The sequence below is a fragment of the Podarcis gaigeae genome, assembly GCF_964106915.1.
Source record: "Podarcis gaigeae genome assembly, chromosome: 3".
In the NCBI taxonomy this organism is placed as follows: Eukaryota; Metazoa; Chordata; class Lepidosauria; order Squamata; family Lacertidae; genus Podarcis; species Podarcis gaigeae.
In genome coordinates, this window is record NC_139680.1 from 50,927,980 (window position 1) to 50,955,239 (window position 27,260).

The 27,260-nt window shown below is 41.3% G+C and overlaps 3 protein-coding genes across 7 annotated transcripts in view; 2 read left to right on the top strand and 1 right to left on the bottom strand.

The window, feature by feature from the left end:
- Positions 1 to 17,439, top strand: part of GPR6 (G protein-coupled receptor 6) — a 69,222-nt gene extending 51,783 nt beyond the window's left edge. Inside the window, exon 3 of the transcript XR_014562257.1 lies at positions 17,349 to 17,439. The gene's annotated coding sequence lies outside the window, so the exon portion shown is untranslated. The remainder of the gene's footprint in view (positions 1 to 17,348) is intronic.
- A 1,411-nt stretch (positions 17,440 to 18,850) lies between these two features.
- CDC40 (cell division cycle 40) overlaps positions 18,851 to 27,260 on the top strand; it is a 93,110-nt gene continuing 84,700 nt past the window's right edge. The window contains exon 1 of the mRNA XM_083731298.1: positions 18,851 to 18,931. Coding sequence (XP_083587424.1) covers positions 18,866 to 18,931 — 66 coding nt within the window. The 5' untranslated portion in view covers positions 18,851 to 18,865. The remainder of the gene's footprint in view (positions 18,932 to 27,260) is intronic.
- WASF1 (WASP family member 1) overlaps positions 24,471 to 27,260 on the bottom strand; it is a 49,158-nt gene continuing 46,368 nt past the window's right edge. For all 5 annotated transcript variants that reach the window (XM_083731307.1, XM_083731310.1, XM_083731309.1 and 2 more), the window contains one exon: positions 24,471 to 25,395. In XM_083731307.1, coding sequence (XP_083587433.1) covers positions 25,238 to 25,395 — 158 coding nt within the window. In that variant the 3' untranslated portion in view covers positions 24,471 to 25,237. The remainder of the gene's footprint in view (positions 25,396 to 27,260) is intronic.

The following is a 27,260-nucleotide window of genomic DNA, read 5'->3' on the forward strand; positions in this document are numbered from 1 at the left end:
ATATGGTTGTCAAGCCTCTGCTTAAAGACCTCCAAAGAAGGAGACTCCACCACACTCCTCGGCAGCAAATTCCACTGTCGAACAGCTCTTACTGTCAGGAAGTTCTTCCTAATGTTTAGGTGGAATCTTCTTTCTTGTAGTTTGGAACCATTGCTCCGTGTCCGCTTCTCTGGAGCAGCAAAAAACAACCTTTCTCCCTCCTCTATGTGACATCCTTTTATATATTTGAACATGGCTATCATATCACCCCTTAACCTTCTCTTCTCCAGGCTAAACATGCCCAGCTCCCTTAGCCGTTCCTCATAAGGCATCGTTTCCAGGCCTTTGACCATTTTGGTTGCCCTCCTCTGGACACGTTCCAGTTTGTCAAGTGTCCTTCTTGAACTGTGGTGCCCAGAACTGGACACAGTACTCCAGGTGAGGTCTGACCAGAGCAGAATACAGTGGCACTATTACTTCCCTTGATCTAGATGCTATACTCCTATTGATGCAGCCCAGAATTGCATTGGCTTTTTTAGCTGCCGCGTCACACTGTTGGCTCATGTCAAGTTTGTGGTCAACCAAGACTCCTAGATCCTTTTCACATGTACTGCTTTCAAGCCAGGCGTCACCCATCTTGTATTTGTGCCTCTCATTTTTTTTGCCCAAGTGCAATACTTTACATTTCTCCCTGTTAAAATTCATCTTGTTTGTTTTGGCCCAGTTCTCTAATCTGTCAAGGTCGTTTTGAAGTGTGATCCTGTCCTCTGGGTTGTTAGCCACCCCTCCCAGTTTGGTGTCATCTGCAAATTTGATCAGGATGCCTTGAGTCCATCATCCAAGTCGTTGATAAAAATGTTGAATAAGACCGGGCCCAATACAGAACCCTGTGGCACCTCACTAGTCACTCTTCTCCAGGATGAAGAGGAACCATTGATGAGCACCCTTTGGGTTCGGTCAGTCAGCCAGTTACAAATCCACTGAGTGGTAGCATAGTCAAGTCCGCATTTTACCAGTTCTTTACAAGAATGTCATGGGGCACCTTGTCAAATGCCTTGCTGAAATCAAGGTAGGCTACATCCACTGCGTTCCCTTCATCTACCAGGCTTGTAATTCTGTCAAAAAATGAGATCAGGTTAGTCTGACATGACTTATTTTTCAGAAATCCATGCTGACTATTGGTGATCACAGCATTCCTTTCTAGGTGCTCACAGACTGTTTGCTTAATGATCTGCTCCAGAATCTTCCCTGGTATTGATGTCAGACTGACTGGGCGGTAATTATTTGGGTCCTCTCTTTTCCCCTTTTTGAAAATAGGGACAACATTTGCCCTCCTCCAGTCTGCCGGGACTTCGCCTGTTCTCCAGGAATTCTCAAAGATGACTGCCAGTGGTTCTGAGATCACATCTGCCAGTTCTTTTAATACTCTTGGATGCAGTTCATCTGGCCCTGGAGACTTGAATACATCTAAACTAGCCAAGTATTCTTGTACTATCTCCTTAGTTATTCTGGGCTGTGTTTCCTCTGCTGAATCATTTGCTCCAAATTCTTCAGGTCGGGCATTGTTTTCTTTATCGGAGAAGACTGAGGCAAAGAAGGCATTGAGGATTTCAGCCCTTTCTGTGTCCCCTGTTTGCATTTCACCATCTTCTCCTCTGAGTGACCCCACTGTTTCTTTGTTCTTCCTTTTGCTACGAACATACCCATAAAAGCCTTTTTTGTTGCATTTAACCTCTCTAGCAAGCCTGAGTTCATTCTGTGCTTTAGCTTTTCTGACTTTGTGTCTATTTGTTTGAATTCCTCTTTGGTGGTTTCCCCCCTGTGGGGGAGAAAGAAGGTTTCTGTGCCTTCTGCCATACTTTCTCTGCTTGCCCTCTTCTCCCTTCCCTCTTCTCCTGTGGAGGAGCGGAGACGCGAACCCGGTTCCCCAGATTACAAGTCTATCGCTCTTAACCACTACACCACACTGGCTCTCAGGGTGGTCTGAAAACCTTCTAGTAAAGGCAGTACACTGAAGCTGCTTGCCAGATGGAACAGAGCCACAACACTAGATTCCCGACAGATGGGCCACTGTTCCTTTTTTTTAAAAAAAAAAGATATTTATTAAAGTTTCAAAAATTATATAAAAACAAAACAAAACAACAACACAAACAAACACAAACAAAAACAAGTATAGTTTCAATCCCTTATTTTCTTGTAACTTACTTCCCCGACTTCCTCATACCTCCCCTTTCTGTATTCCAATTTCTAATTATTAATTCAGCAAATCCTCTCCCTTATTTTTCATCTAATTTTTAGCCTTTTTTTTCTTTTTACTTAACCATTACAGCTGGAAACCACATAATTTCTAAACCAACGTCATTCTAACATTCATTAATTTTGCAATGTTTCTTAAGACAGTCCTTAAATTTCTTCCAATCTTCTTCCGCTGTCTCTCTTCCCTGGTCTCAGATTCTGCCAGTCCCATATAGTCTATCACCTTCATCTGCCATTCTCCCAAGGTGGGTAGATCTTGTGTCTTCCAATACTTTGCAATGAGTATTCTTGCTGCTGTTGTAGCATACATAAAGAATGTTCTATCCTTCTTTGGCACCAATTGGCCGACCATACCCAGGAGAAAGGCCTCTGGTTTCTTCAAGAAGGTATATTTAAATACCTTTTTCATTTCATTATATATCATTTCCCAGAAAGCCTTAATCTTTGGGCATGTCCACCAAAGGTGAAAGAATGTACCTTCAGTCTCTTTACATTTCCAACATTTATTATCAGTTAAGTGGTAAATTTTTGCAAGCTTGACTGGGGTCAAGTACCACCTATAAATCATTTTCATAATATTCTCTTTTAGGGCATTACATGCCGTAAATTTCATACCGGTGGTCCACAACTTTTCCCAGTCAGCAAACATAATGTTATGACCAATATCTTGTGCCCACTTAATCATGGCTGATTTCACCGTTTCATCCTGCGTATTCCATTTCAACAGCAAGTTATACATTTTTGACAAATTCTTAGTATTGGGTTCTAACAATTCTGTTTCCAATTTTGATTTTTCCACCTGGAAGCCAATTTTCCCGTCCAACTTGTAAGCCTCCATTATTTGATAATAGTGAAGCCAGTCTCGCACTTTATCTTTTAATTTCTCAAAACTCTGCAATTTCAGTTTGTCCCCTTCTTGTTCCAAAATTTCCCAATATTTCGGCCATTTGGACTCCATATTGAGCCTTTTCACAGCCTTTGCCTCCATTGGCGACAACCACCTTGGGGTTTTATTTTCCAACAAGTCTTTATATTTAATCCAGACATTATATAACGCTTTCCGGACAATATGATTTTTAAAAGCTTTATGAGCTTTAACCTTGTCATACCACAAATATGCATGCCAGATGGGACACTGTTCCTTACTTGGGAGGGAAAGGACTAAGGGCAAGGAAGCAGAGAGGTCAACACAGTGCAAACACACCAGCAGGAACACATATTGTCTCCACCGGTGCATATGGACTGCTCTGACCTTCCCTCCCCTTGCCTCTTCTGGTAAATAACAGTCACCCACCTGCTGGGCAGCTAGCAAAGTGGCTCAGTCCAGCACCTTGAGCCATTCTGGTTATGTAGCCATCTGTTGGGGGTGCTCTGGTCATGGATTTTCTGCATGAAATGGGTGCATGGATTAAATGTTACGAATGTCAGGGCACTGTGTTTCAGTACAATACTTTTTGAGCTTAGTCATGCTGGCCACATGACCCGGAAGCTGTACGCCGGCTCCCTCAGCCAGTAAAGCGAGATGAGTGCCACAACCCCAGAGGAGTCCGCGACTGGACCTAATGGTCAGGGGTCCCTTTACCTTTTACTGGGAATGTGTGTTCAGATGCAGTATGAAAGTGAGGGAGAAAATGCAAAGTTTTAAATCGGGAAGATATTAGTACCCCCAGTTTTTGGAAGAATTAGGCTAGTTGGTTCAGTGGGTATGGTTTTGCTTTGCAGAAGGTTTCTGTGCCTTCTGCCTACTTTCTCTGCTTGCCCTCTTCTCCCTTATCTGAGCACCAGCCATGATTATCACTCTTTAATCTCCCCATTGCAACTGCCAGCAAGCAGGAGCTCTTATACAACACTTGCTCTCAGGGATTGTCTTTTCCCAGAAATTATTCATTCTGCTTTTCTCAAGAGCCCTCAAGTCTATAGCACCGGAATGGACGCTAACCCTTCAAATGTTGAGACAAAAGTGGTCCAGGTTTTCATTCATCTTTTTTTCTTGCTCATTGTTTCTTATTCATCTGTGCACAAAAGATAAGGAAAACATTATGTACCTTGCAAAGCATGCTTGAAAGATGCAAATTTGCTGTAAGAGAAGTAAGGGCACATGTGAATATGAAAAATAACTCAATCCACAAGCCAACTGAGCAGATTTCTTTCTATTTCTAAGCTGATTGACAGCTCAATCCAAAGCACATTGTTTGGAAGTAAATTCTTTTGGGTTTCGTAGACCTTGCTTCCAAGCAAGTGTTCTTAGAGTCGGCATGACAGTCTTGTTGTTTTTTTTGTGAGACCAAAAGAGGAGCAGTTTGATTAGCCACAGCAACAGTAATAACTTCACCATCCCTCCAAGAGCCTTCATAAGTCACCCCTGCCAACCAGAAGAGCAGACTGCATGAGGAAGGATCCTACCACCTGACACTACCTGGCCCAAATTGCCACAATGGCAATGATATTTGGGGACTTCTATTCAAAGTCTTGGTCCTACAGTGTTCTTTAAGTTTCCATTTTGTACTCCGTGCTACTTGGCATATTATTTATTTATTTATTTATTTATTTAAATTTCATAAAATTTATACATAGCTTGATATTTAAAAAAACCCAACAACCCTCAGAGCTGTTTCCAAGAAGAATACAATAGAATTATCAGTTAAAACACAACTATTTACAACATTAGAAATTAAAAAATAGCAATAAATTGAAAAGAGTTTAAGACTCACAACAACATTCTACATATCTGGGTAAAGGTAAAGGAACCCCTGACCATTAGGTCCAGTCGTGACCGACTATGGGGTTGCGGCGCTCATCTTGCTTTATTGGCCGAGGGAGCCAGCGTACAGCCTCTGGGTCATGTGGCCAGCATGACTAAGCCGCTTCTGGCGAACCAGAGCAGCGCACAGAAACACTGTTTACCTTCCCGCTGGAGCGGTACCTATTTATCTACTTGAGTGCTTTCAAACTGCTAGGTTGGCAGGAGCAGGGACCAAGCAACGGGAGCTCACCCCGTCATGGGGATTCGAACCGCCAACCTTCTGATCAGCAAGCTCTGATGGTTTAACCCACAGTACCACCCACATCCCACATATCTGGGTAGGCTTGTGTAAAAAAAAAAAAGTGTTTTTAGCTGTTGCCAAAAGGAGTACAATGAAGGCACATGCCTAATGTCAGTAGGCAGGGAGTCCCAAAGTATACGTTCTGCCACACTGAAAGATGGATTTCTGACAAATGTGGGATGAGCATTGTGTGGCATTATGTAACATTTGTAACAGTGCCAGCTCCACGGATCAAAGCTGTTGACTGGGCATATATGGGGGTAAGACAATATTACAGGTAAACTGATCCCAAGTTGTTAAGGTCTTCTGTATATGAAACCACTAGGTGAAGAGCTCTGGAATTTATTCTTTTCTGTCTAGAACTTCATACTTCCAAAGCATTCTGTTCTCTGTCCCCTTGCTGTGGAGTAAATGAGCTACATGGAGGGGTGTGAGTACACACTGGGAACTATTTTTCAGATTCTGACTTAACGTTCATTTTTCATTTATAAACCCAAAGCACGGAAAAATGGGTAACCTGAGGTAACTGCCTTTGAGAACCATTCCAACAGGCCCATGTGAAATGCATTTTACAAACGGTTGTCTCAGACGTTAGATTGATCTGCTTCCACAGTCACAATTTCTGCTACTTTTCTTCAGTGACTAGACCTGGCATATTAGCATGAGAATGATGACTATGCTGCCTTTTCAGGTAATTTTGTGTGTAAGTAAGTAGCAGGTGACATAGCTAACTGATTTTGAAGAAGTGGCTTAATTCAACACAGACAAAGGCTTCTAGTGCACCTGAGGGCAGCAGACTATTGGGGGTAGGTATCTGACAGACCTGTGGCACACATAGTTCTAGTCTCCAACAGAGGGGAATGGCTAGAGACTTTGGGAGAAATTGTGTGTGGGGGGGGTGTCTCCTGCCCCCCTCCCAGCATCTGTCACCTGAGACAGTTCCCTCACTTTGTCTAAGCCAGCCTTTCTCAACCTGTGGGTCCCCAGATGTTGTTGAACTACAACTCCCATCACCCCTAGCTAGCAAGGCCAGAGCTCAGGGATGATGGGAGTTCAGGGTGCCATCACGGCTGCCCCCCCCCGCCTGCGCTGGGTACCCCGCCCCACCCCGAGACACGCACCAGCCCCACCCCACCTACTCTCCACCCCCACCCCCCGTGCCAGAGCATGAAGCCAAATTGCCTTCTCAATCCGGCCTGCGGATGGTCCTGGAATCAGCGTGTTTTTACATGAGTAGAATGTGTCCTTTTATTTAAAATGCATCTCTGGTTTTTTGTGTGGCCTGCCTGGCGTTTTTACATGAGTAGAAGGTGTGCTTTTATTCAAAATGCAACTCTGGGTTATTTGTGGGGCATAGGAATTCGTTCATTTCCCTCCCCCCCCCCAAAAAAAATATATAGTCCGGCCCACCACATGGTCTGAGGGACGGTGGACCGGCCCACGGCTGAAAAAGGTTGCTGGCCCCTGGTCTAAGGGAAGGGCTGGCACTGCTGAAGCTAGGGAGGTAAGGATGTGGTCAGTATACCACCCTGACTTGCATGGGATATAAATGAAATGGGCAAATCAATCAATGAAAAGGTGAGGATGCAAATATTGAATTATCATTAGCTCTAGTCAGTGTTGGAAAAGAAATGTATTTATAAGCTCATCTTTTTCCCTGACAGGGACTCAAGATGACTTACAGATAAAACAGAAGCAGCTGAAAACATACATGCTTTTTCATGTGTGCGAGAGAAATGATATTGAGACCCTATACCTGAGGTGGGAAATACAGCCAAGTTGGGGGTTGATTTTTGAGCTGAAACAGATGATGGGGTAGACTCATGGAATTTTGGGTAACATGGAATTCTGGCTAGTGTGCAGGCTGAGTCCTGTCGTGTCTGAAGAAAAGTTCTTTGTGCCTCAAAGGGTTTCATATTCTTATTCCAACAATCCAGAAAATATATTAAATTATCCTCAATCTCTGATATAGTATGGTTAAGGATATCTAAACTTTCATACAAATACTTTTCAAGATTTTAAATGGTTAAAAAAAACATTGGTGGCAAAAAAGCCAAAGTTAAGTATCTTTTAAGACACAATTCTCTTCTGTTGAAATGGATAGGATTTTGAAGTGCATAGCTTTTTTTGGATTGATTCCAAATCTCTTTTATATCTTAGTCTATTGTACTCCCTAGCTAACACTTTTGATGTTGGATGTTATTGTCTTCAAAATTCAGAACACTGGGCTAATGCAATATCTCCTTCAGATGGCCCTTCTCTGAGGCTTTTAACCTCATATAAATAAATGGCAACAGCTTCTTGGCTGTTCCATTATTTTGTTATATTGATCTGCTGCACTGAGCTCATGGTGTTATGGTCAAACAGTTCTGACTCTGTGGCTCACATCTACAAGAGGAGGCAAGAGAATTATTACTCAGTTCAATTTCCTGTCAAGCACTATTTCTCAGGAGTGTATTTTTTATTGAATTCTTCAAATAAGTTTGCTTGCCTGCACACTCTTTTTCTGATTTGACACCTTAAAGAGTCTCTTACAACACCTTAAGCACGTGTAAAATGCCCCCAGTCTCACTCCCATATAGAGACTAAGCTTCAAGGAAATGAATGCCTTTTAAATTCTCTGCTCTTGATTTTGTATGAAAATGTGATCCTTCATTGCCTGTTTTTAAAATATTTATATACAACAATCATCATAGCTGTCAACTTTTACCTTTTCTTGCGAGGAATAAAAACAATCCATAGGAAATGGGACAAGAAAACAAGAAAAAATTATCGTGAAACCAAACACTACCTTAAAATGCCCACTGGAACAAAAAGTCTTAGTCATGTGCCTGAAGTCAGAAAGTAGGGTAGCTATCTAATCTCATTTGGGAGGGATTTCCACAGGCTTGGGCTCACTATGCTGAATGTAATTCTTCTAGTAGTTATGAGCCATGCATAAACCATAATGGATCTCCAACAGAGACTCCCCCAAAGATCTAAGTGATTGGGCTGGGATATAAGGGATCAGGTGGGTCCTTGTGATATCCTGAGCCCAAGTTGTGAAGGACCCTGTAAATTAATACAAGAACTTGAACCTGGCCTATTTCTTTCCTGACATCACAGCCATGAGTAGGGTCAATAATAATAAGCTCTGAGAAGTGTTCACACAAATTCACTATGAGTCTTCCCAGTAAGTATAGATAGGATTGCATTCACAACATTAGTAGTATGGAGGAAAGCATATGGACACAAGTATTTTAATAATGCATAAGTATTATCAGCACTTACCTTGTGATTGTAAGTTCTCACAACATCCTGTTGAAACTGTGTACCTGCCACCAACTGTTATGACGTCCTGGTGCCCAGACTGAATGTATTTGAGTCAAACTGTTTCTCAGGAGAATGTTTTTCAAAGTTATCCATGAGTTTCCATCTCGTCTGCAATCAAGCACCAGCCTTTGCAGTTGGTCTGTGGATCTTTCTGTACCTTTTATTCTTCTTTTTAATTGCATTTCTATACCGCCTTTCATCTGAAGATCACAGGGTGGTTTACAATATAAAAACACAAAAATACATACCATGATAACAAACAAAAACAATAAAATAGCTTTCTGCGGAAACGAATACTGCAAATCATGCACATGGGTAGAAGGCAACTCGTTAACCATTCCTGCAGGGATTCTCTATCCAGTTGAGCTTGATCTTGTTACAGAGAAATTACTGAAGTCGTTTAGGGATAGCTGCCCTGGAGTGCCTTGGCTATGGCCTTAGAAACATGCCATATAAAGTTCTATTCTGAGCCCCTGAGCAATGGAAAGGCGAAAAAGTAAACCATAGCTCTTTAAACTCTTTCACCTAACTGTGTTACAGTTTTTTTTTCCTTTTTAAAAAGCATTGATGATTTAAGAAGCAGGGAGCCTACAATAACATCCTATAATAGATCCGTGTTTGAACTATAGGGACTCAGTAATGATGTGCCTGCATGGGGTAACACATCCGTTCCCTGCAGTCCACCTGCCTGCAGCCTCCTGCTGGCAGTGCCATCTTTTGCTTTGAAACACAACAGCCCCCACCTGGCTCTTTTTCCTCCCCCAGCTCTTTCACCTGCCTCATTCTCAGCCTCCCAATAGACCAGAACACAATGGTGCTCTTGGGAGCTGTGCTGTTGCAGGACGGAGCATTTGTTGGGAGAACGAGAAAGGGTCTGAACCCAGACTAGGCATCCTCTCATATGCCAGGCTGCTCACTACAATGACAGCGGAGATAGTGAGGCACTATTGGTGGTGGTGCTCAGAGGGATTCAGGTTTTCCAGCTGTCTCATGGCATGGGCTGGGACCTGACCCAGCCATTGAAAATGCTTTGTTTTTATCACAGTGCCCCCGAAATAACCAGCAAGGGTATTTATAATTTATCCCATTGGTTTAGCTGACAGATTAGCTGCCATTTAGTTCTTTCTTCCCCTGAACTGTTTCTTTCCTGCATAGTCATTGTAAGAACAGCCATGTAACTTCAAGAAGTATCGTTCCAGTTTCTTTATTTTCTCCTCCCCAGTCCATTCTTTTTTCTTATTGTGTCATGACTATTCAGAGGTGCCGCCTTGGGCCAAAGATTGGGGGGCAGGGAGCAGCAACATATCATGTCCCTGATGCATGCCTGTGACATCACGTGCCTGTTGCCCATCATGCTTGCATCATCGGGAGGAAGCCTTGCTCAGCACCACACAGTTTCAATGGCCGCAACTCCTTCTCTCTCACGCTCAGGAGGAGCCTGCCTTTCATGCTGCACTGCTCTTGGCTTGTCAGTTCAGCCTCCTACAGTAATGGGTGGGTGGGAGTTGAGCCCCCGGTAAGGAATATTGAGGCGGCTGACAGCACTTCTGCCCCCTAGATTTGGCACATCTGTGTCTATTAGATTGTAAGCTTCTGGGCAGGGACTACCTTGTTTTTTATAATTGCACTTACAATATTTTAGTGCTTTTAAAATTACAAATAACATTTTTATCTCACTTTTCTCCCAAAGAGCACTGGCAAATACTAGGGGGACTATGCAGATAGGTTATGCTGAGAGAGTGATTGGTCAAAGGACACTTGTTTCAATTTCCAAAGATTCACCTCTAGCCTAATCTTGCATTTGGGGACTTCTGTCTTGTAATTTTACTTATTGTTATTATATTATACTGGTTAGTCTCTTGTTACACAGATTTCTTGCTAAGTGACTTACAAAAGTATTTGAAAATATAAATACATTATAGTATTCACCAATGCATACAAAAACGCATGCAATTCATAGTATACAAAACAACAACACCACCCAATAACAACCACAGGAAGCTTTGGCACCATACTAACAGCAAAAACAACAACATGTTAAAACATCAGAAGCGAGGGAAATGGATGTTGTAACCTGGCACTGAAACAAAGGTACCAGGCAGACCTCACTGGGGAGGGTGTTCCACTGATGCAAAGCCACAACTGAAAAGGTCCTCTCCTATAATTATTTAATAATAATATATGTTTTTGTACTCTACCTATCTGACTGAGTTGCCCCAGCCACTCTGGACAGCTTCCAACATAATATACAGAAACACCACAACAGGTCAGAGTAGTGACTCGGAAACTACAACTAATCCAGAATGTGGCAACTAGACTGGTGACTGGGGGCGGCCGCCAAGACCACATAACACCGGTCTTGAAAGACCTACATTGGCTCCCAGTACGTTTCCGAGCACAATTCAAAGTGCTGATGTTGACCTTTAAAGCCCTAAACGGCCTCGGCCCAGTATACCTGAAGGAGCGTCTCCACCCCCATCGTTCTGCCCGGACGCTGAGGTCCAGCGCCGTGGGCCTTCTGGCGGTTCCCTCATTGCGAGAAGCAAAGCTACAGGGAACCAGGCAGTGGGCCTTCTCGGTAGTGGCGCCTGCCCTGTGGAACGCCCTTCCAGCAGATGTCAAAGCGATAAACAACTACCTGACATTCAGAAGACATCTTAAGGCAGCCCTGTTCAGGGAAGTTTTTAATCTGTGATATTTTAGTGTATTTTTGGTTTCTATGGAAGCCACCCAGAGTGGCTGGGGAAACCCAGCCAGATGGGTGGGGTACAAATAATAAATTATTATTATTATTACATTAGAAGCAAATGCAAGGCTGCACTCAGATGTCTGTGGAAGGTCGTATAATTATTTGCTGTAATCCTCTAGTCCTCCCTCAAAGAAGGAACCCTGAGAAGTAATGCTGCTGGTGTTCTACTATAGATAAGGCTGTGGCCCAGCTGTAGGCCCAGTTGCACCAGTTGAAGGTGATGACCTAGTTTGTTTCAAAACTGAGGTGATATTTGAACCTGGATCTCCCCAGACTTAGGACATTTCCACTTGTTCTGTGCATAGAAAGTGCTGGCCCTGCTCCATTACTAGGGAAAACCTGCTCTTTAGCTCTAAATTGAAGCAAACGTCAATCCGGAGAAAAGACAAATTGCCATTTGCTTCGATTGCATGCCAAACAGTGGTTTTCCCTGGAGAAAAGCAGCGGAACAAAAGGGAGTAGGGATAAGCCATGAGTCAATTACATTACGCAACTCTAAATACCAGGTGACACACTTTCCTGTGGAGGAGCAGGGCGTGGCATTTTTTAAATATTTTGACTCCATTATTGCAAAGAAATGAATTAAAAGGGCTGATTTTTTTGTAAATTATATAAGGCTTCTTTGATGTGCTTTGCAATCTTTATGCTGCTTTGATTGCTCCTTTAAGTTTGGTGATGAATAATCTCCACATGGCTGATGATGAACAGAGGATGAGAGATGAATGTTCTAGTACAGAATCTCTTCTAGAAAATGGTGGGAAAGAGTATGCTTATTATAAAGGGCAGAAAGAACAAACAGACAAATTGCTAGTTGGTTCACAGAGGCTCCATACTGAGTGAAATATTAAAGCAAATAAGCATGGGATCAATATGTAATAAATCAGCAGAAAACAAGTTTCCCTGCTGAAAAACAGTGAGATGCCATGAGGTAAAATCAGGTAAAATCAATATTTTCTTTGTCAAACTAAGTAGTATGGTGAAAAAAAGGGAAGACATTTGTCTGCCTTTCAGCAAACGTCCTCAAAGAAAAACAAAACAGAAGGCAGGTTAGTGCAGATTATAGTATCCCCAAGAAGGAAGTTGGTAAACTTCTTTTTTAGGACACACAAGCTGTTGGAGGTACCATGAAACCTCACATGTAAAATTATGACCATGCAGCCAGCTTCAAACTCTTTCTCACTACCTTCCCCTCTGTTCTTCAGTCCTTTTCTCAGCCGCCCTCCTCACAATGAAGACTTTTCCATAATTCCTTTGTCCAGGCCAGGGGTCAGCAACCCGCGGCTCCGGAGCCACATGTGGCTCTTTTACACCTTTGCTACGGCTCCGGGGCGGATACTAGCGAGGGGAGTAGGCACATTGTGCACCCCGACACTCCCCACTGTGGCGGGCGCTGTACTGGCTTTGACGTCGCATGGGGGCGATGTGTGCGTTAGTCACGCACCGTCCTGACGTCACCTTCCCGCTCGCCCGCCTGCTACATTGTAAGGGGCATGTACGCTGGTCACTGCATTGAAAGGGGGCATGTACGCTGGTCACTGTTTTGAAGGGGAGTGAAGAACAGACACACAAATAAAGGTAACTTGTTAATTTAACGTTTATTTCTATGAGGAGGAGTAATTCTGAGGGGTCAAACAAAGAAATAATAAAAAAGTGACAAAAAAGTTATTTTTATAATGACGAGTTTTGCGGCTCCCAGTTTATTTTTCTTCGGAAATGGGTCCAAGTGGCTCTTTTTGTCTTAAAGGTTGCAGACCCCTGGTCCAGGCGGAGAGGTCAAGCTGAAGAACCAGACCAAAGTCAGTAGCTTTATAGGGCCGAGTGGCTTGTATTGGGCCATACTCACTCTTCGTGTCACTTGAACCATAGGAGGTGCAATATGACCGTCTGTAGTGGTGGCCTTGGTGGTACAGAGACAGTAAGGCATCTGGGTCTCACTACTGAAACCCTCTGGCATCTTATACCCCAAATGCCTCGATTCTTGTCCACAACTGTAAAAAAAACCAAAGTACTGTATGTGTACTTGAAATGGTTTTTGTGTTTTCATTGCCCTGCTGGGTGTTTTTCTTTTTCATGATTATGTTTTTATTATCCATTTTGTATTTGTATTTTTAGTAGGGATGGTGTTGGAATTTGGTTACCAAAACAATACACAAGCATAACTATCCTTCAAAATTCACACTTCTGGGATTTTTGCAATGCCAGAACGAAAATATGGGAATACCCATTTTGAAAAACTACATAGCAGTCATGATTGCTGTACAGCAGTTTGAGATATCAATTAAATAAGGCTTGTGTCAGCCACCACTGCTTAGTTTGCTGTAATGTGTGAGTTAGAGGTTTTCAACCCAAAGGGTTTTGGCATACATACCTTGCGCATAGCCCCATAAAATAATTTATTACTGTAGTTAGATAGTCAGTATGTAAAAAGTGATCTGTCAAAAGATGTAGGTGATCTGGAAGAAAATGTGTGAATTGCCAAAGGATGTAAGGAAACCTGATAAATACTAGCTATGCTTGCTCAAAAGTAGGCCCCACTGATTTCAATAAGACTTATTTCAAAATAAACCTGAATTCTGAGTGTTTATTTATGCTTGAGACTGTCTTGTGATGTAAGAAGGCGTCTGGCTGTGCAGGAGATGCTGGTGAGAGCAACACATGCAAGGGCACATGACATGCAAAGATTATTCTAAACTACACCAGTTGCCAAGTAAGACAATCTGTGCAGTTGATATTTCTCCTGGCTGTGTTTACTCTCCTCTGAACAGTAAGTTAATGAAGGTGTTTTGAACAATCATGTGTTTGGCAATGAGAAATGACTTTTTAAAAATTATAGTCAAAATTTTGAATTAGAAAGAATTTGACTTATGGAGTTCCACTTTGGGCACTTAAATAAAAATAAAAATAAAGCAGTTGATGAACAAGAACGTGATGCGATCACAAGCTCAGCATTTGTGTAGACAGCAGTAGTTTACTCAGCAAAGCATCTTTGCTGTCATTTACAAAATGAAAATCTGGGGTTAACGTGTTTAAAATTAGAAAGGCAATCCCTATGTGTGTGGTTTTTTAAATTCAAATATTTTTTATTGATTTTCATGTAAATACAAGAACAACATAGAACTACAGTAACTTGTCCAGTGGTACATTCTTAAGTTTCATATGCAGTACACAGTACATAAGCAATACATTTATTTATGCATTGTCAATTCAGGTATCTTCTCCACAGAGATTCTTGTGTTGTGGGTGGAATGAAAGTATATACTGTCTTGTTTATAAAGGAAAATAATGGAAGCCAAGTCTATCTTTGAAGTGCCTTTAATTACCCTTCTATGGCGAGTAAGGCATTCCGATAGAGCCACATTCCAAATATTATTTACCCAGGTTTCAATGGGGATTTCTATTAGCTGATAATAGAAAAAAATATTCAGTCTCTGCATTTAAGGTTATTTTTTAAATTTGAGCCTAAGGATAACAAGGCAAGAGCTGAATTGGGTGGAAGGGATTGCTGAGTAATTTTGGAAATAATCTGGAACACCTTTCCCCAAAAGGTGTAAACCAACGTACAACTCCACCATCCATGAAAATATGAGCCTATCACTCTGCAGCCCTTCCAGCCTAGGCGAGAGATGGTAGTGTTTATTTTGGCTAGACATGGTGGAGTTAAGTGCCAGCAAAATACAATTTTAAGAGAAGCCTCCTGCAAACGAGCAGAGATTGTACATAGGGATGCGTTGTGCCAAATTGATTGCAATTTATTATCTGCAATTAGGATCCCCAAGTCTCTTTCCCACACTGTCTGGAGGCCTCCTGTATCACCTGCATATTGTTCTAAAAGAATGCTATAATTTAAAGTCACAGCTCCTTTTATGCCATATTTTGATTTGTTATATAGAGATTCAAATGACATAAGAGAATGAAGGCCATTCCCCTTGCGTTCCAAGTATCTTGCAAATAATAGTAATAATAATAATAATAATAATTTATTATTTATAACCCGGCCATCTGGCTGGGTTTCTCCAGCCACTCTGAGTGGTTCCCAACAGAATGAATGTGCACAATTGAATAGATTGAAACCAGGTTAACTGGGCATCATCCAATTTCTCCATGAGATCATGCGTTGAGATTGCTTTACCTCTAGGCAGAAGGTCTCTTAACCGATGAATACCTTTCTCCTCAAGTTTTTAAAACTGTCCTTATTTATCCTCTTGTTGGAATGATGGAGGCAATCCCTATGTTTTATGGGAAGGGTACAGTCAGACATAGCTGCTCGCAGAAGAAAAAATAAAGGAGCAGCTAGTTATGATTATAACTGAAAGATCAAATGAGTCTTAAAACTGTCATCCATGCCTGTCTGTATAGGCCACTTCATGTTGTCTGAACTGCTTTCATTTGTGACTTTACCACTGCACAAGTGCTTTTGGTAGGTTAGTTTAAGGCAGTCTTTGCCAACCTGGTGCCCTTCAGAAGTTTTGGACTACATTTCCCATCAGCCCCAACCAACAGCTATTTCAAGGGCATAAGGCTGACGAAGACTGGTTTAAGAGATATTGAGCTTCAGGTTTTGCATCCGCTGTGTGCAGGAAACTATTCCCTGTTTCATGAAAAGGCAGCTGCACTAGATGTTAAAGTTTGTATCAGACTGGCTCAACTGTGCTTCCTGAGCACATGTTTGAAGCTCACATGTAGACATGGCCTTGACAGGCTGCTCTTCATTTTATCAACATCAGTAAATGTGTTTTATTTTTAGAAGCAACTGCCCTTTAGAGAGCGCTGCCGAAGTAAGAATGGAATGGACTCCCCCTGGACTCTCCTTCACTGCAGGTTTTAATGCAGAGGTTGGAGGCCTTCTGCCAGGGATGCTTTAGTTGCAATTTCCTGCACTGAAGGGGGTTGGACCAGATGACCCCTGGGATTGCTTCTAACTCCACAATTCTATGATTCTATGAAACTAACTGTGAATTTAAGCATACTTAGGCTGGAAGCTTTCCCACAAAATTCCTTAGTACACCACAACTGAGTGCAAGGATGCAAATATGCCCGATTAAAATATTGGCAAAGCAACTTTGAGAGGGGAAGTTCAGCATTGGAAAAGTGGTCACGCACCCCCCCACTCCGCCAACCCCCCCTGCCCCAAGTTTGATATGTTTGCTTGTGAGGAAAACACCTTCAATATGAACCTAAGATCTGGCACTTTTTACAATCAAGCACTGCTCACTAGCCCTATTCTGTGATTGCATTCCATATGCTTGGGGAGTTTTGCCTTCCCAGCCCCAACCCTCTTATGGCAATATTCTTGTATCACTGATAAACTTTACACACAGGGCTGGACACTTCACTGCCTGTTGCAAAGAACAATGTGTGTTCCCCACCACCACTCAACTTCAGCTCAGAAACAGAAGCTGAATCTTAATTCACCCCGGTAATGGGTCTTCCACAGCACCTGAGGCAGCAGGCTAATTTAGTGTGGGGCAAAGGCTTGTGATATAGTCTACATAGCTGTGTCTTCAGACACAGGGAACTGGGCAGGGCACCTTAGGAGCAACAACCAGGGAGCTGCTGCTCTCCCCCTCCCTGCCCAGCACCTGCTGCTTGAAGTGGTTGCCGGACTTTGCCTAATGGGAGAGCAGCCTTGCTTACTCTTATATTCCATATGTTCTCATATCCACACTCATCACTGTTTCACAAATGCCGTCTGCGGAGATGAATGTGCCCCATCATGTGAGACAGTCATCCACCTCTCTGCTCACCAGCGTGTGGATGCAGTGAACTGAACCTTTATCAAATATTCAGGTGTGATCATGGAAAAGGGGGCGCATGCTTCTTGTATGCACTTGTGTAGATAAAAAGGTGTGTAGATAAAATGTCACAAAAGCAGCTCTTCCAAAGATCTTCTGGAAATCTTTAATGAGCTTCAGATTGTGAAAAGCAGGGGGATGCTGCCACCTGTTGGTGTGCATTTTCATTTTCACAGACTCTTGTCCTAAATTCTACTTCTTATCTTTCTCCATTAGGCTTTTGAAACAAAAAGATTAGCTGTGAGTGAAACATCAGTAGGATGACTGGAGCACCGTGGAAAGCAGGGTCCCTTAAGCAACTGCAGGTGATCAGACAAAGTTCTGGATAAGTCAATGAATGGCTACTAATCATGGTGGCTGAATACTACTTCCAAGAGCATAAGCCAAAGGTTGCCAACCATCTTGGACTAGTAAGCACATTTACAATTTTGAAAGAGTTCTGTGGGCTCCAGTCACAAAATAGCTGCTATGGGAAGGGGGTGTGCAGCATAACATCGCATGGCTGCCGTGGAGAGTGTGGCACAACACACAATCTAGAGAGACAGGCACTGTGGACGACTTTGCTTTACCATGCGACCTCAGCTGTATCTTGCTGGTCCTGGTTTTGACATATACACACTATGCAGAGATGTTGTTGCTGTCAATATGTCAGTATGTTTATTTTATTGTTATGCTGTCTGTTATTATGCTTTTTATTATGTTTTTAATGTTTTACACCACCCTGGGAACTTTTGATAACGGGTGTATATAAATTGAATTAACAACAACATCACCACCATTTTAAAACAAATTACAATCTCAAGAATAGAGTGGGTGCTTAGATATTATTTTCCCAAAAATAATAAGCTAGCTAATATTTTGCCACATCACAATTTTGGGCTTAAAAAACTGTTGGCATGCTGAGCAGCAGAGGGCCCTCATTCTTCCCTACAGCTATCTATGACATGGACTCCATGCAGTATTCATTTCAGATCAAGATTGGCATGCAATTGTTATAAACATAACTTTTTTTAAAGAATAAAAGGCTACCAAATGTACATAGTAAAACTTATATTGGCAATAAACACAAGAATGCATGTCAGGAGATAGAAAGGCAGCTCTGGTAACCATGAGAAGTTTACATGAGATGTTAACTTTTTATTGTAACCCCCAATCTGTAAGGGATGCTGGTGAAGCAATAAAACTGCTAGCACATTTGCAAAGTTAAGCAAGGTCTGGTTTGGTTTCAAATTGGATGGGGGACTGAGCATTGAGGAGGTTGGACTAGATGATACCTGGTTCTCTTCCAACTCTATGATTTTATGATAAACCTTTTAATAACATTTTTAAAAAATGTATTCAGTCAGTGTAAAATTTAGCCATTCTGCAATTACAGAATTTGCATCCATCCATCCAGTCTATGGAACTGAGAGGATTTTGTATTTTTGTGCTGATGCAAACATTTGCGCAAACTATAATGGCTACCATTCTATTTCTTACTTACAAGCATGGTGTAAATCAAGGAGCATTCCGGGGGATAGACTAGATGACTCTTGGGCACCTTCCAATTCTACAATTCTTTGATTCTATAAATGGAGGATTAGACTGGGGAAGAAAGCAACATGACATGATTATTCTTAAAACCCTCTTTTCAAAAGGTAAAAGAGTATTTTATTCCCACAGATTTCAAAAGCCCAATAAAGAATCAAAATGACAAATTTCATCTGTGGGGATTGTGAAGTTGCTGATATAGAATGAAAATAAATGACAAGAGGAAAACTGTTCTGGAACTTCAGAAGAACCCTGAGACACTGAGATATGTGAGTTGTGCAAATTCCACTTTCTAATATTTATGCGACCTCCTGTATGCATTTTGTATGTAATCCAGTATTTCATGTTTGGCTAGTGGCAGTTCTCCTGGGGCTCAGTATTTCCCAAAACTGCTGGCGATGCCAAGGACTATGTTTGGGATCTTCTGTATGCAGAGCCCTGTGTAATGTCCATATATATGCAGAAATGCATCTCCCCCCCTTCTTTCCAGTGTGATGGTGTTCACCAAAAAACACAAGGAGCGTAATCAAATGTCCTGTCAGGTGCCCGTCTTTATGCCATGACTGACCCTTGAACTCCAATTTCAACATGCTAATTAATTGAAAACTACGAAACCTTAAACTGTTTTCCTCTCCCATTCTATATGATAGTATCACTGTTTTGCAAATGTCAAGCAATGATCATTTTTGAGACTGTTCCTAAGAGGATTCTAGTATTTTCTGTACAGCATTTTAGTGTAGAACTGGAAAACAGGAAACGGGTATTGTGGTGGGGGAAGGGTGAGGGGGAAATGAACCATAACACACAGAGGTGCACAGAGCCGTCTCCTCTATGGAGTATACAATACCATTCATTCAGACTCCACAAATCCTATGATCTGCTCTGTACACTGAGAGGACACAGACCTTGAAATAATGTGGATTCAGGGAAATGTTTGTTTCAAAATCCTACCCACTCAATACTTGTTTAGGAATTGTAATGTTTCATTTTCTTCTTCGTGTTTAGTAGTTCACCAAAGTTAGCATGATGCAGGAATTATACATGAAGTGTATTGTTACATTACATTTGGAATACTGTAACATACTCTACATAGGGTTGCCTTTGAAAAGTACTCAAAAACTCAAAGAGCTGCAGCCAAGTTGCTGACTGGGGCTGATTGTAGGAAGCATACTATTTCCTTGCTACAACAGTTTCACTGGCTACCAGTCTGTTTCTGGGCACAATTCAAAGTTTTGACCTATAAAATACTATACAGCTTAGGTCCAAGATATCTGAAAGACCATATTCCCTCATATGAACCTGTCTGGGCTTTGAGATCTTCAGGGGAGGTCTTTCTCTTCAGTCCCACCACTTTCACAGGCATGCTTGGTGGGGACACAGAACAGGGCCTTCTTGGTGGCTGCCCCCTGACTTTGGAACTGCCCCCTTCCCCAAGAAGCTAGACTGGCTCCCTCCTTGTTGTCCTTTGGTTGGCAGGTGAAGACTTTCTTCTTCTACCAGGTTTTTGGAAATGGACTTTTAACAAAAGGGCTGGTGCCATGCTGTTTTTATTATAATTATTTGTATGTTTAAACAGATTTTATATGTATATAGTTTTAATTATATCAGTGTTTAGTATGTATGTATGTATATATATATATATATATATATATATATGCAGGTTTTGGTGTCCTCGGGTGTCTTCCCGTGTAAAAGTTGGGGTGTCTAGGCGACGTTTCGACGAGGTCTCACTCGTCATCTTCAGGCTGGTGCTTTCGGCTTCTTGTTACTGGAACAGAGCGGGATCTCAATGTTTGAGTTCCTATAAATACTGTAGAGGGGGTGTGGTGTCTAGCCTCCAATGTTCTGGGCAGAGAGGAAGTTCCCAGGCTAGTGTGCCTTTTCTTCTTTTGTTCCTTAATTACTTGAGAGATACCTTGAGTGATTTCTTGAGTGATATCCTGAGTACCACTTAGGTGGGTCATTAGGTGTGGATTAGTTGCTAAAGTCTTTGTGTCTTGACCTCTTGAACTTTGTGAAGAGTTTTCCTGAGAAGATGGCTGTATTGCACTTAGTTGTGCTTTGGCTTGGCTTCGTGTATAGGGGCGAGCTGTGGTTTTGTGGCTTGTGTCAGCCAGATCTGTGTAGGGATTGCAGGGGGGTGCAGCATCCGGAGGTGCCACCATGGATTGGCAAGAGAATAATCATGGAAGCCATCGAGATAGAGAAACACCCTCACAACATGAACAAGCGTGACGACACATCCCGCTTGCCAGACATCTGGAAATTAGCCCTCTCCACAAAAACTGACACCAGATCCAGAGGCACACAGAACGCCAACACCAATCAACCACACCAGACCCAAACCCAGACCCTCTCCACAGATGAATTACTGACACCATCCAGTAGCCAATCCATGGTGGCACCTCCGGATGCTGCACCCCCCTGCAATCCCTACACAGATCTGGCTGACACAAGCCACAAAACCACAGCTCGCCCCTATACACGAAGCCAAGCCAAAGCACAACTAAGTGCAATACAGCCATCTTCTCAGGAAAACTCTTCACAAAGTTCAAGAGGTCAAGACACAAAGACTTTAGCAACTAATCCACACCTAATGACCCACCTAAGTGGTACTCAGGATATCACTCAAGAAATCACTCAAGGTATCTCTCAAGTAATTAAGGAACAAAAGAAGAAAAGGCACACTAGCCTGGGAACTTCCTCTCTGCCCAGAACATTGGAGGCTAGACACCACACCCCCTCTACAGTATTTATAGGAACTCAAACATTGAGATCCCGCTCTGTTCCAGTAACAAGAAGCCGAAAGCACCAGCCTGAAGATGACGAGTGAGACCTCGTCGAAACGTCGCCTAGACACCCCAACTTTTACACGGGAAGACACCCGAGGACACCAAAACCTGCATTCCTGTACCCGTGAAAATCTACGAAAGCAAATATATATATATATATATATATATATATGCAATTTTTTTTAAAAAATCTGTCAGCTGCCTTCAGTCTTGTCAGGGAAAAAGGCAGGGTAATGATAGTGATAGTCCTAATATAGCCAGGATTATCTGCATAGAGAAACTTCCACGTGAGGATTCTCATATGGATCAGGATTCATATGTGTAGGGATTATGTGTAGAAGAAAAATCTGCACACTATCAGACTGACTGCTAAGAAGCATTGTGTGGGTGTCACTGCCAGCACTGCCAATAACCTTGTGAGGGGCATATTTCTGTGTCACAACTGGTCATACTGTTAAAACTTGAGCATGTGGCTACATAACACTGCAGTGTTAACTGGGGCAGAGTGGCACCAAGATGATGCTATCAGGCATTGCATTAGCCTCCAGGAAGGCTGCTAGGGTGTTGTTTTCTGGAAAGACCACCAATGCCCCCACTTTCTATCTCATAACACAGTCTCCAGAAGCCATGTAAGGTTATTGCTGAGTCATGTAGAAGCAAACAGTTTTCAACAGGAGATGAGCACTGGCAGCTTCATGGTACTGCTTCATGCCATACTGACAGCGAGTATGGTAGCTTGTTGGATTAGACAATTTGTTAGTCATATTCAGCATAGTGTCAAAATACAAACACAATTAACTTACAGATGAGGTATTCAGTGGCAATATAGGTAGGGGTGTCTCCTCTTCACACCCTCCAACTTTCTGAAGCAAGTAAAGCTGAATTGTGCAATTTAATGTATTTATTTATTGGGGACATTTCTAATCAGCTCGTCAGTGAAATGTCTGAGTGGCAAATGTAGATTAAAAATTAACAATAACATAATATAAAAACAAGAAGAAAGATTGGTGAAACTAGACAACTCATTAAAGCACAAGATATGGTCTGGGTGGTAACAAGGTCTCCACATCGGACCAGAGTTGAAATGCCACAACTCAGATCCCCACCTCCATAAATCTGAAGAGGGGCATTTGAGGTGGATCTCAATTGGGAGGAGGCAGTTCTTAAGTGAGCCTGGTCCCAGGCCATTTAGAATTTTCAACTTTAAAACTTGGTCTGAGAATGGAGCCAGTGCAGCTGTTTCAAAACTGGCGAGAGATGCATTCCATCAGTTTGGCCCCACTGAGTAATCTTAACTGCTATATTCTATGCTAACTGCAGCTTTTGCACTCTTCAAGGGCAGTCCCATGTAAAATGGGTTGCAGTAATTTGAGATGTACCAGAGCATGAATGATTGTGGCCAGGCTATTCCAGCTTGAAGAGAAGGTGCACCAGTGTTAGCTGAAAGGAACCTCTCCATGCCACTTGAGCTACTTGACAGGACCAGAGCTATAAGCATCTGCAAAAGATAAACCTAGTCCTTCATGGAGAGTGCAAACACCCTCTGCGGGCACAGTAGCTCCTCTGTCTTATCAGGATAAAGACTATTTGCAAAACTAAGTCCTGCTTAGCTGTCTCTCCAAACTGAACACTTTCAGGCCTATATCCACATTTATTGAGACTAGACAAATGTCTTGGGGGGGGGGGGGAGAATTGAGTTTCAGAATGATTTCTGTGACCAATATCAAAATCAATATTTTCTTCTTACACAGAAGTGCAGAAAACATAGTTCACTTTGCAAAAATTATGTATGTTTTGCAGAATTCAGCTTTTATCTGCACAGAATTTGAAAAACCATGGCAGTAATTTTGCTTGTTTAAAACACCAATGAAAAAGGATGAAGTACACCGAAAGTGCATGGTAGTACCTAGGTAGCAATTATCAGGTGTGTCTCTGAAATGGCTGACTAGCACTGTGCAGAAACATGGCTGCTAATCATAGCAAATGAATCAGTTAGCTCATTTCCCAGAGAAACAAGGTAAAGACACTGCCACAGGCAATGGTTTGCTTTGGGTAGAAAGTAGTAGGCATATCTCTCAGTTGATCCAAATTCTTGCAAAAAATCACTTACTTACAGAGAATCTCCCTCGTCAAGGTTGGAAAGCTTATCTGTAGACAAAATATTTATAGCTCTTAGTTTAGTTCTAATTAATCTGTTCATTAGAACATATTAGGAGACAAAAAAAACCCCTCCTTTATATAGATTACAGATTATGCGTGATTCACCATAGTTATTTCTGGCAGCACTTCTTGGCACACAAACATTTCTTTGAAGGCAGAATTTACCATCAAGCTGCTTTATGGGTTCTTTTGAGAGGCATAATAGATTGCTCTGTAGTACAGAGCAGGAAATATAAAACAGCCTCCCACCTGCTAATGATCATCAGCCTACTTTGGAAAGAGTAAGAGCTACGAGTTCTCTGGCTGTCAGTTACACATTGCCTTCCTACGCAGACTGTTAAAATTGAGAAGCTAGGTTATTTCGTGTTAAACTAAACAGTGCCTTAGGTTCTTCATTACTTAGCTAAATCAAACTGGTGTTTTGAACCTTTTTGTTATTTTAGCTGCTTGGGAAGGAATAAAATTGCAGGTACATACCACATAGACAAAAAGCAACAGTATTTTGTTATATAAATACATGGTGGTGGTTTTTTTTAAGGTGATGGCCCTTGTTTTCCAATGCTAACAATTATTAATTATGATTAATCTATAGATAAAGAACTTGAGGATTGGGTAAATTCAGCTGAAGCTAATGTTTTCATAGCACAGCTAATTTAAGAAACAAGCAATTGTTTTAATTTTGGTTAGTGTGACTGGTTGATTCATACTAAGTAGTTCCTGACTTACTTAAGGCAATAAATTCCCTCTGAGTAGGGCTACAAATTCACCCAAACATTGGTGTTGTCTGCTGTTGTTTTTGTTTCTTATATAGTAATGCTCTTAAAGTGGCTCGGTGCTGAAAAAAGCAACAGCTAGAAACATTTAAAACAAACCATTTATTTAAATCAAACTGTTATTTCTAACAGTTACATAAGTTACATAGAATGGCTAAGTCAGAAGATTTCACAAGGTGGGGGAGGAGGGTCAAACTCTCAAGCAGGCAAAATAGTATCACACAATAGGTACCAGTAAAGAAAATCTTAAAACATTCAAATAAGGCCATAATTTTTAATTAAAAACAACAATAAAACCCCCAAAGATCATTATTTGTTTTTCTTTCAGTGTGTCCAGTGCTGCTAAACTATATGTACCTTGTAATGTACAGATTTAATCAAGGCAGTAATAACTAGGGTGCAAACCCCCAAGTTCTTCTCCTGCTCAAATCCCTATGAAGTACCTGGGAATTGCAGCACTTGATGCACACCCTTCTCTGTTTTTAAACTGTTAACAGTGTAGTAATGCTCATTACTACATACAACTCTCCTGGAAGATTCTTCCTTCATAACTTAAAATTCACAAAGTGCACAGTTAAAGATATGCCAGAAAATTTAAATCTGCTACTCTACCAACAGCTGCCCATGCTTAATACTTAGTGGTCTACTGGAACAAAATTACACTCTTTTAAAAGAGCTGTATCACTGTAAAACATTTAGTTTCAAAGATGTGCCAACATTTTGTGAACTGAAAAGTAGAAAAACATGGATTATATAAAGAAAATACAAAAACACTAGAAATGACCAAACAGTTTTAAAGAACAAGCACCACAATGGACATCAGCATTCAGTTTAGTAGCATATATCCATTCTACTCCAACCAGTCAACTTCATCAAACTCTGAGTCATCTTCTGAATCACTGTATTCCACAGCAATGCGACGAGACAAGATGGTGGCAACATCATTCTCAACACGCTCGTGTTTAGCTTCTTGTTCACGTTGCTCTTCAACTTTTCGTAACTGAATACCTAAAAGTACATGGGGGGAATTAATAGTACTGTGTACACCATATTTATCAGACATGCTAATATGAACTTGCTTTGTTCAAAGCAATGCCAAAAATTCTCAATTGTGTTAGACAGCTTTTTATACTTCATGCATTTGCGGTTTCCCCGGTATCTTGCAAATCTCCACAAAAAACTAGTTTGTATATGGCTATAGGTTTATACAGGGAGGGGATTTCATGTAACATAGAGAAAATTGTTTTGATTCTTCTCCTAAGGACATAAGTGTATGGAAATATATCACAAGGCATAAAAATGTCATTATCACACAATGAGACTCCAGTTTCTCCTCATGAACATAAGCTATTTCTACTTTTTTTAAAAAAAAAGTAACAAAGGTTGAAGTTATAATTGGCTACTAATGCAGATGTCTTTTTGAGAGGCATATTCTTTTCAATCATGCTTTTACTGTAAAAAGCAACAACAAACTTCTGTTGTAGCTTGTATTAAATATTCAATGGTCCTTTAATGACATTGAAGTTTTTTCCTGGTAGCTTTAGAAATCAGCTCAAATAGAAGGCTGATGGATGCTAATCCTACCAGTAAGCATTAGCAACAATAAATATTATATACTCTTTTTTTCTTCTTCATTGTCCTTTTTAGTGTTCTAAACTCATCAATAACAGTTGCTCATATGAAAAAAATCCAACTTCTCCTTACTGTTAATTAAAAAATAAATTCTGCCTGCATAGTTAGTTGCACGTGGAGAGAGTCACACGTGAAGAGTAAACTGCAGCAAAGTCTAGTAGAAATGGGATAATGGCTTCTTTTATTATTTCAGAGTAATTTAACAGCAAAAGGAAATGTCAACAACTCCCTCAATAAATATTCCGAGGTTTGCTGCTATATTGCTATAAAAATTGTAGCCTCTGATATGGTGACTAAGACTCCCAGGAGATAAAACTAGTCTCTCTCAAATTATCCTGGAGAACAACTTCTAAGAGCACATGCTCTCCAAATGTTAAGCAAGCCTGACCTTCCAATGTTGGGATATGCAGTATATACACAAAGCAGAATACCACTTGGTGATTGTCTTATATGCCCACCCCCTTTCTGCTTTGCTTTATTTAAGTTGACAAAATACACAGCTTTTCTGAAACCATTCTCAAGCTACTAATTATCTAAAGTTGACAATGTAAAAAGACCGACGTCATGAAAATTATCATAGTTTTTAGGTGGCAGAAGGATGTAACATGACCAGCACAGTATCTATCTGTATTTGATTGGTTAAACAATTTGCAATTAATAGAAGGAAAACCTGGTTATTCTATTTATTACATAAATTGTGGATTTTTTAAAGTCATTCTGGCTCAATTTAAAGAAACATTATTTAAATAATGCTATAACCTCATGGTCATAAAACTGTAGGCCAATTGTTCTGTCGTGTGAACACTTCTTCAGCTAACATTTATATGAAACCACTTTTACATTCTTATGTTAAGGAGCCCATCTCGTTCAACAACCTGTTCTCAAAGTGGCCAACCAGAAGCTGATGGGAAATCCACAAGCAGGATTTGAGCACAAGAGCGCTCTCCCCTCCTGTGGTTTTCCCCTCCTGTGGCCTTATCACCTCCAACTGTGAAGGCAAAACATAGGCATCATGGCTATGTTATGTCTAATCCTCTTTAGTTCCACAGTTTAGCTATGTGCTGCATGAAGAACTTTCTTTTATCTGTCCTCAATCTTCCAACATTCAGCTTCACTGGGTGTCCATAAATTCTAGTGTTGTGACAGAGGGATAAAAGCTTTTCTCTATTTATTTTCCCCAGGCCATGCATAAATTTATAAACTTCTAACATGTCACCTTTACACTTTAGCCAAGGATATGT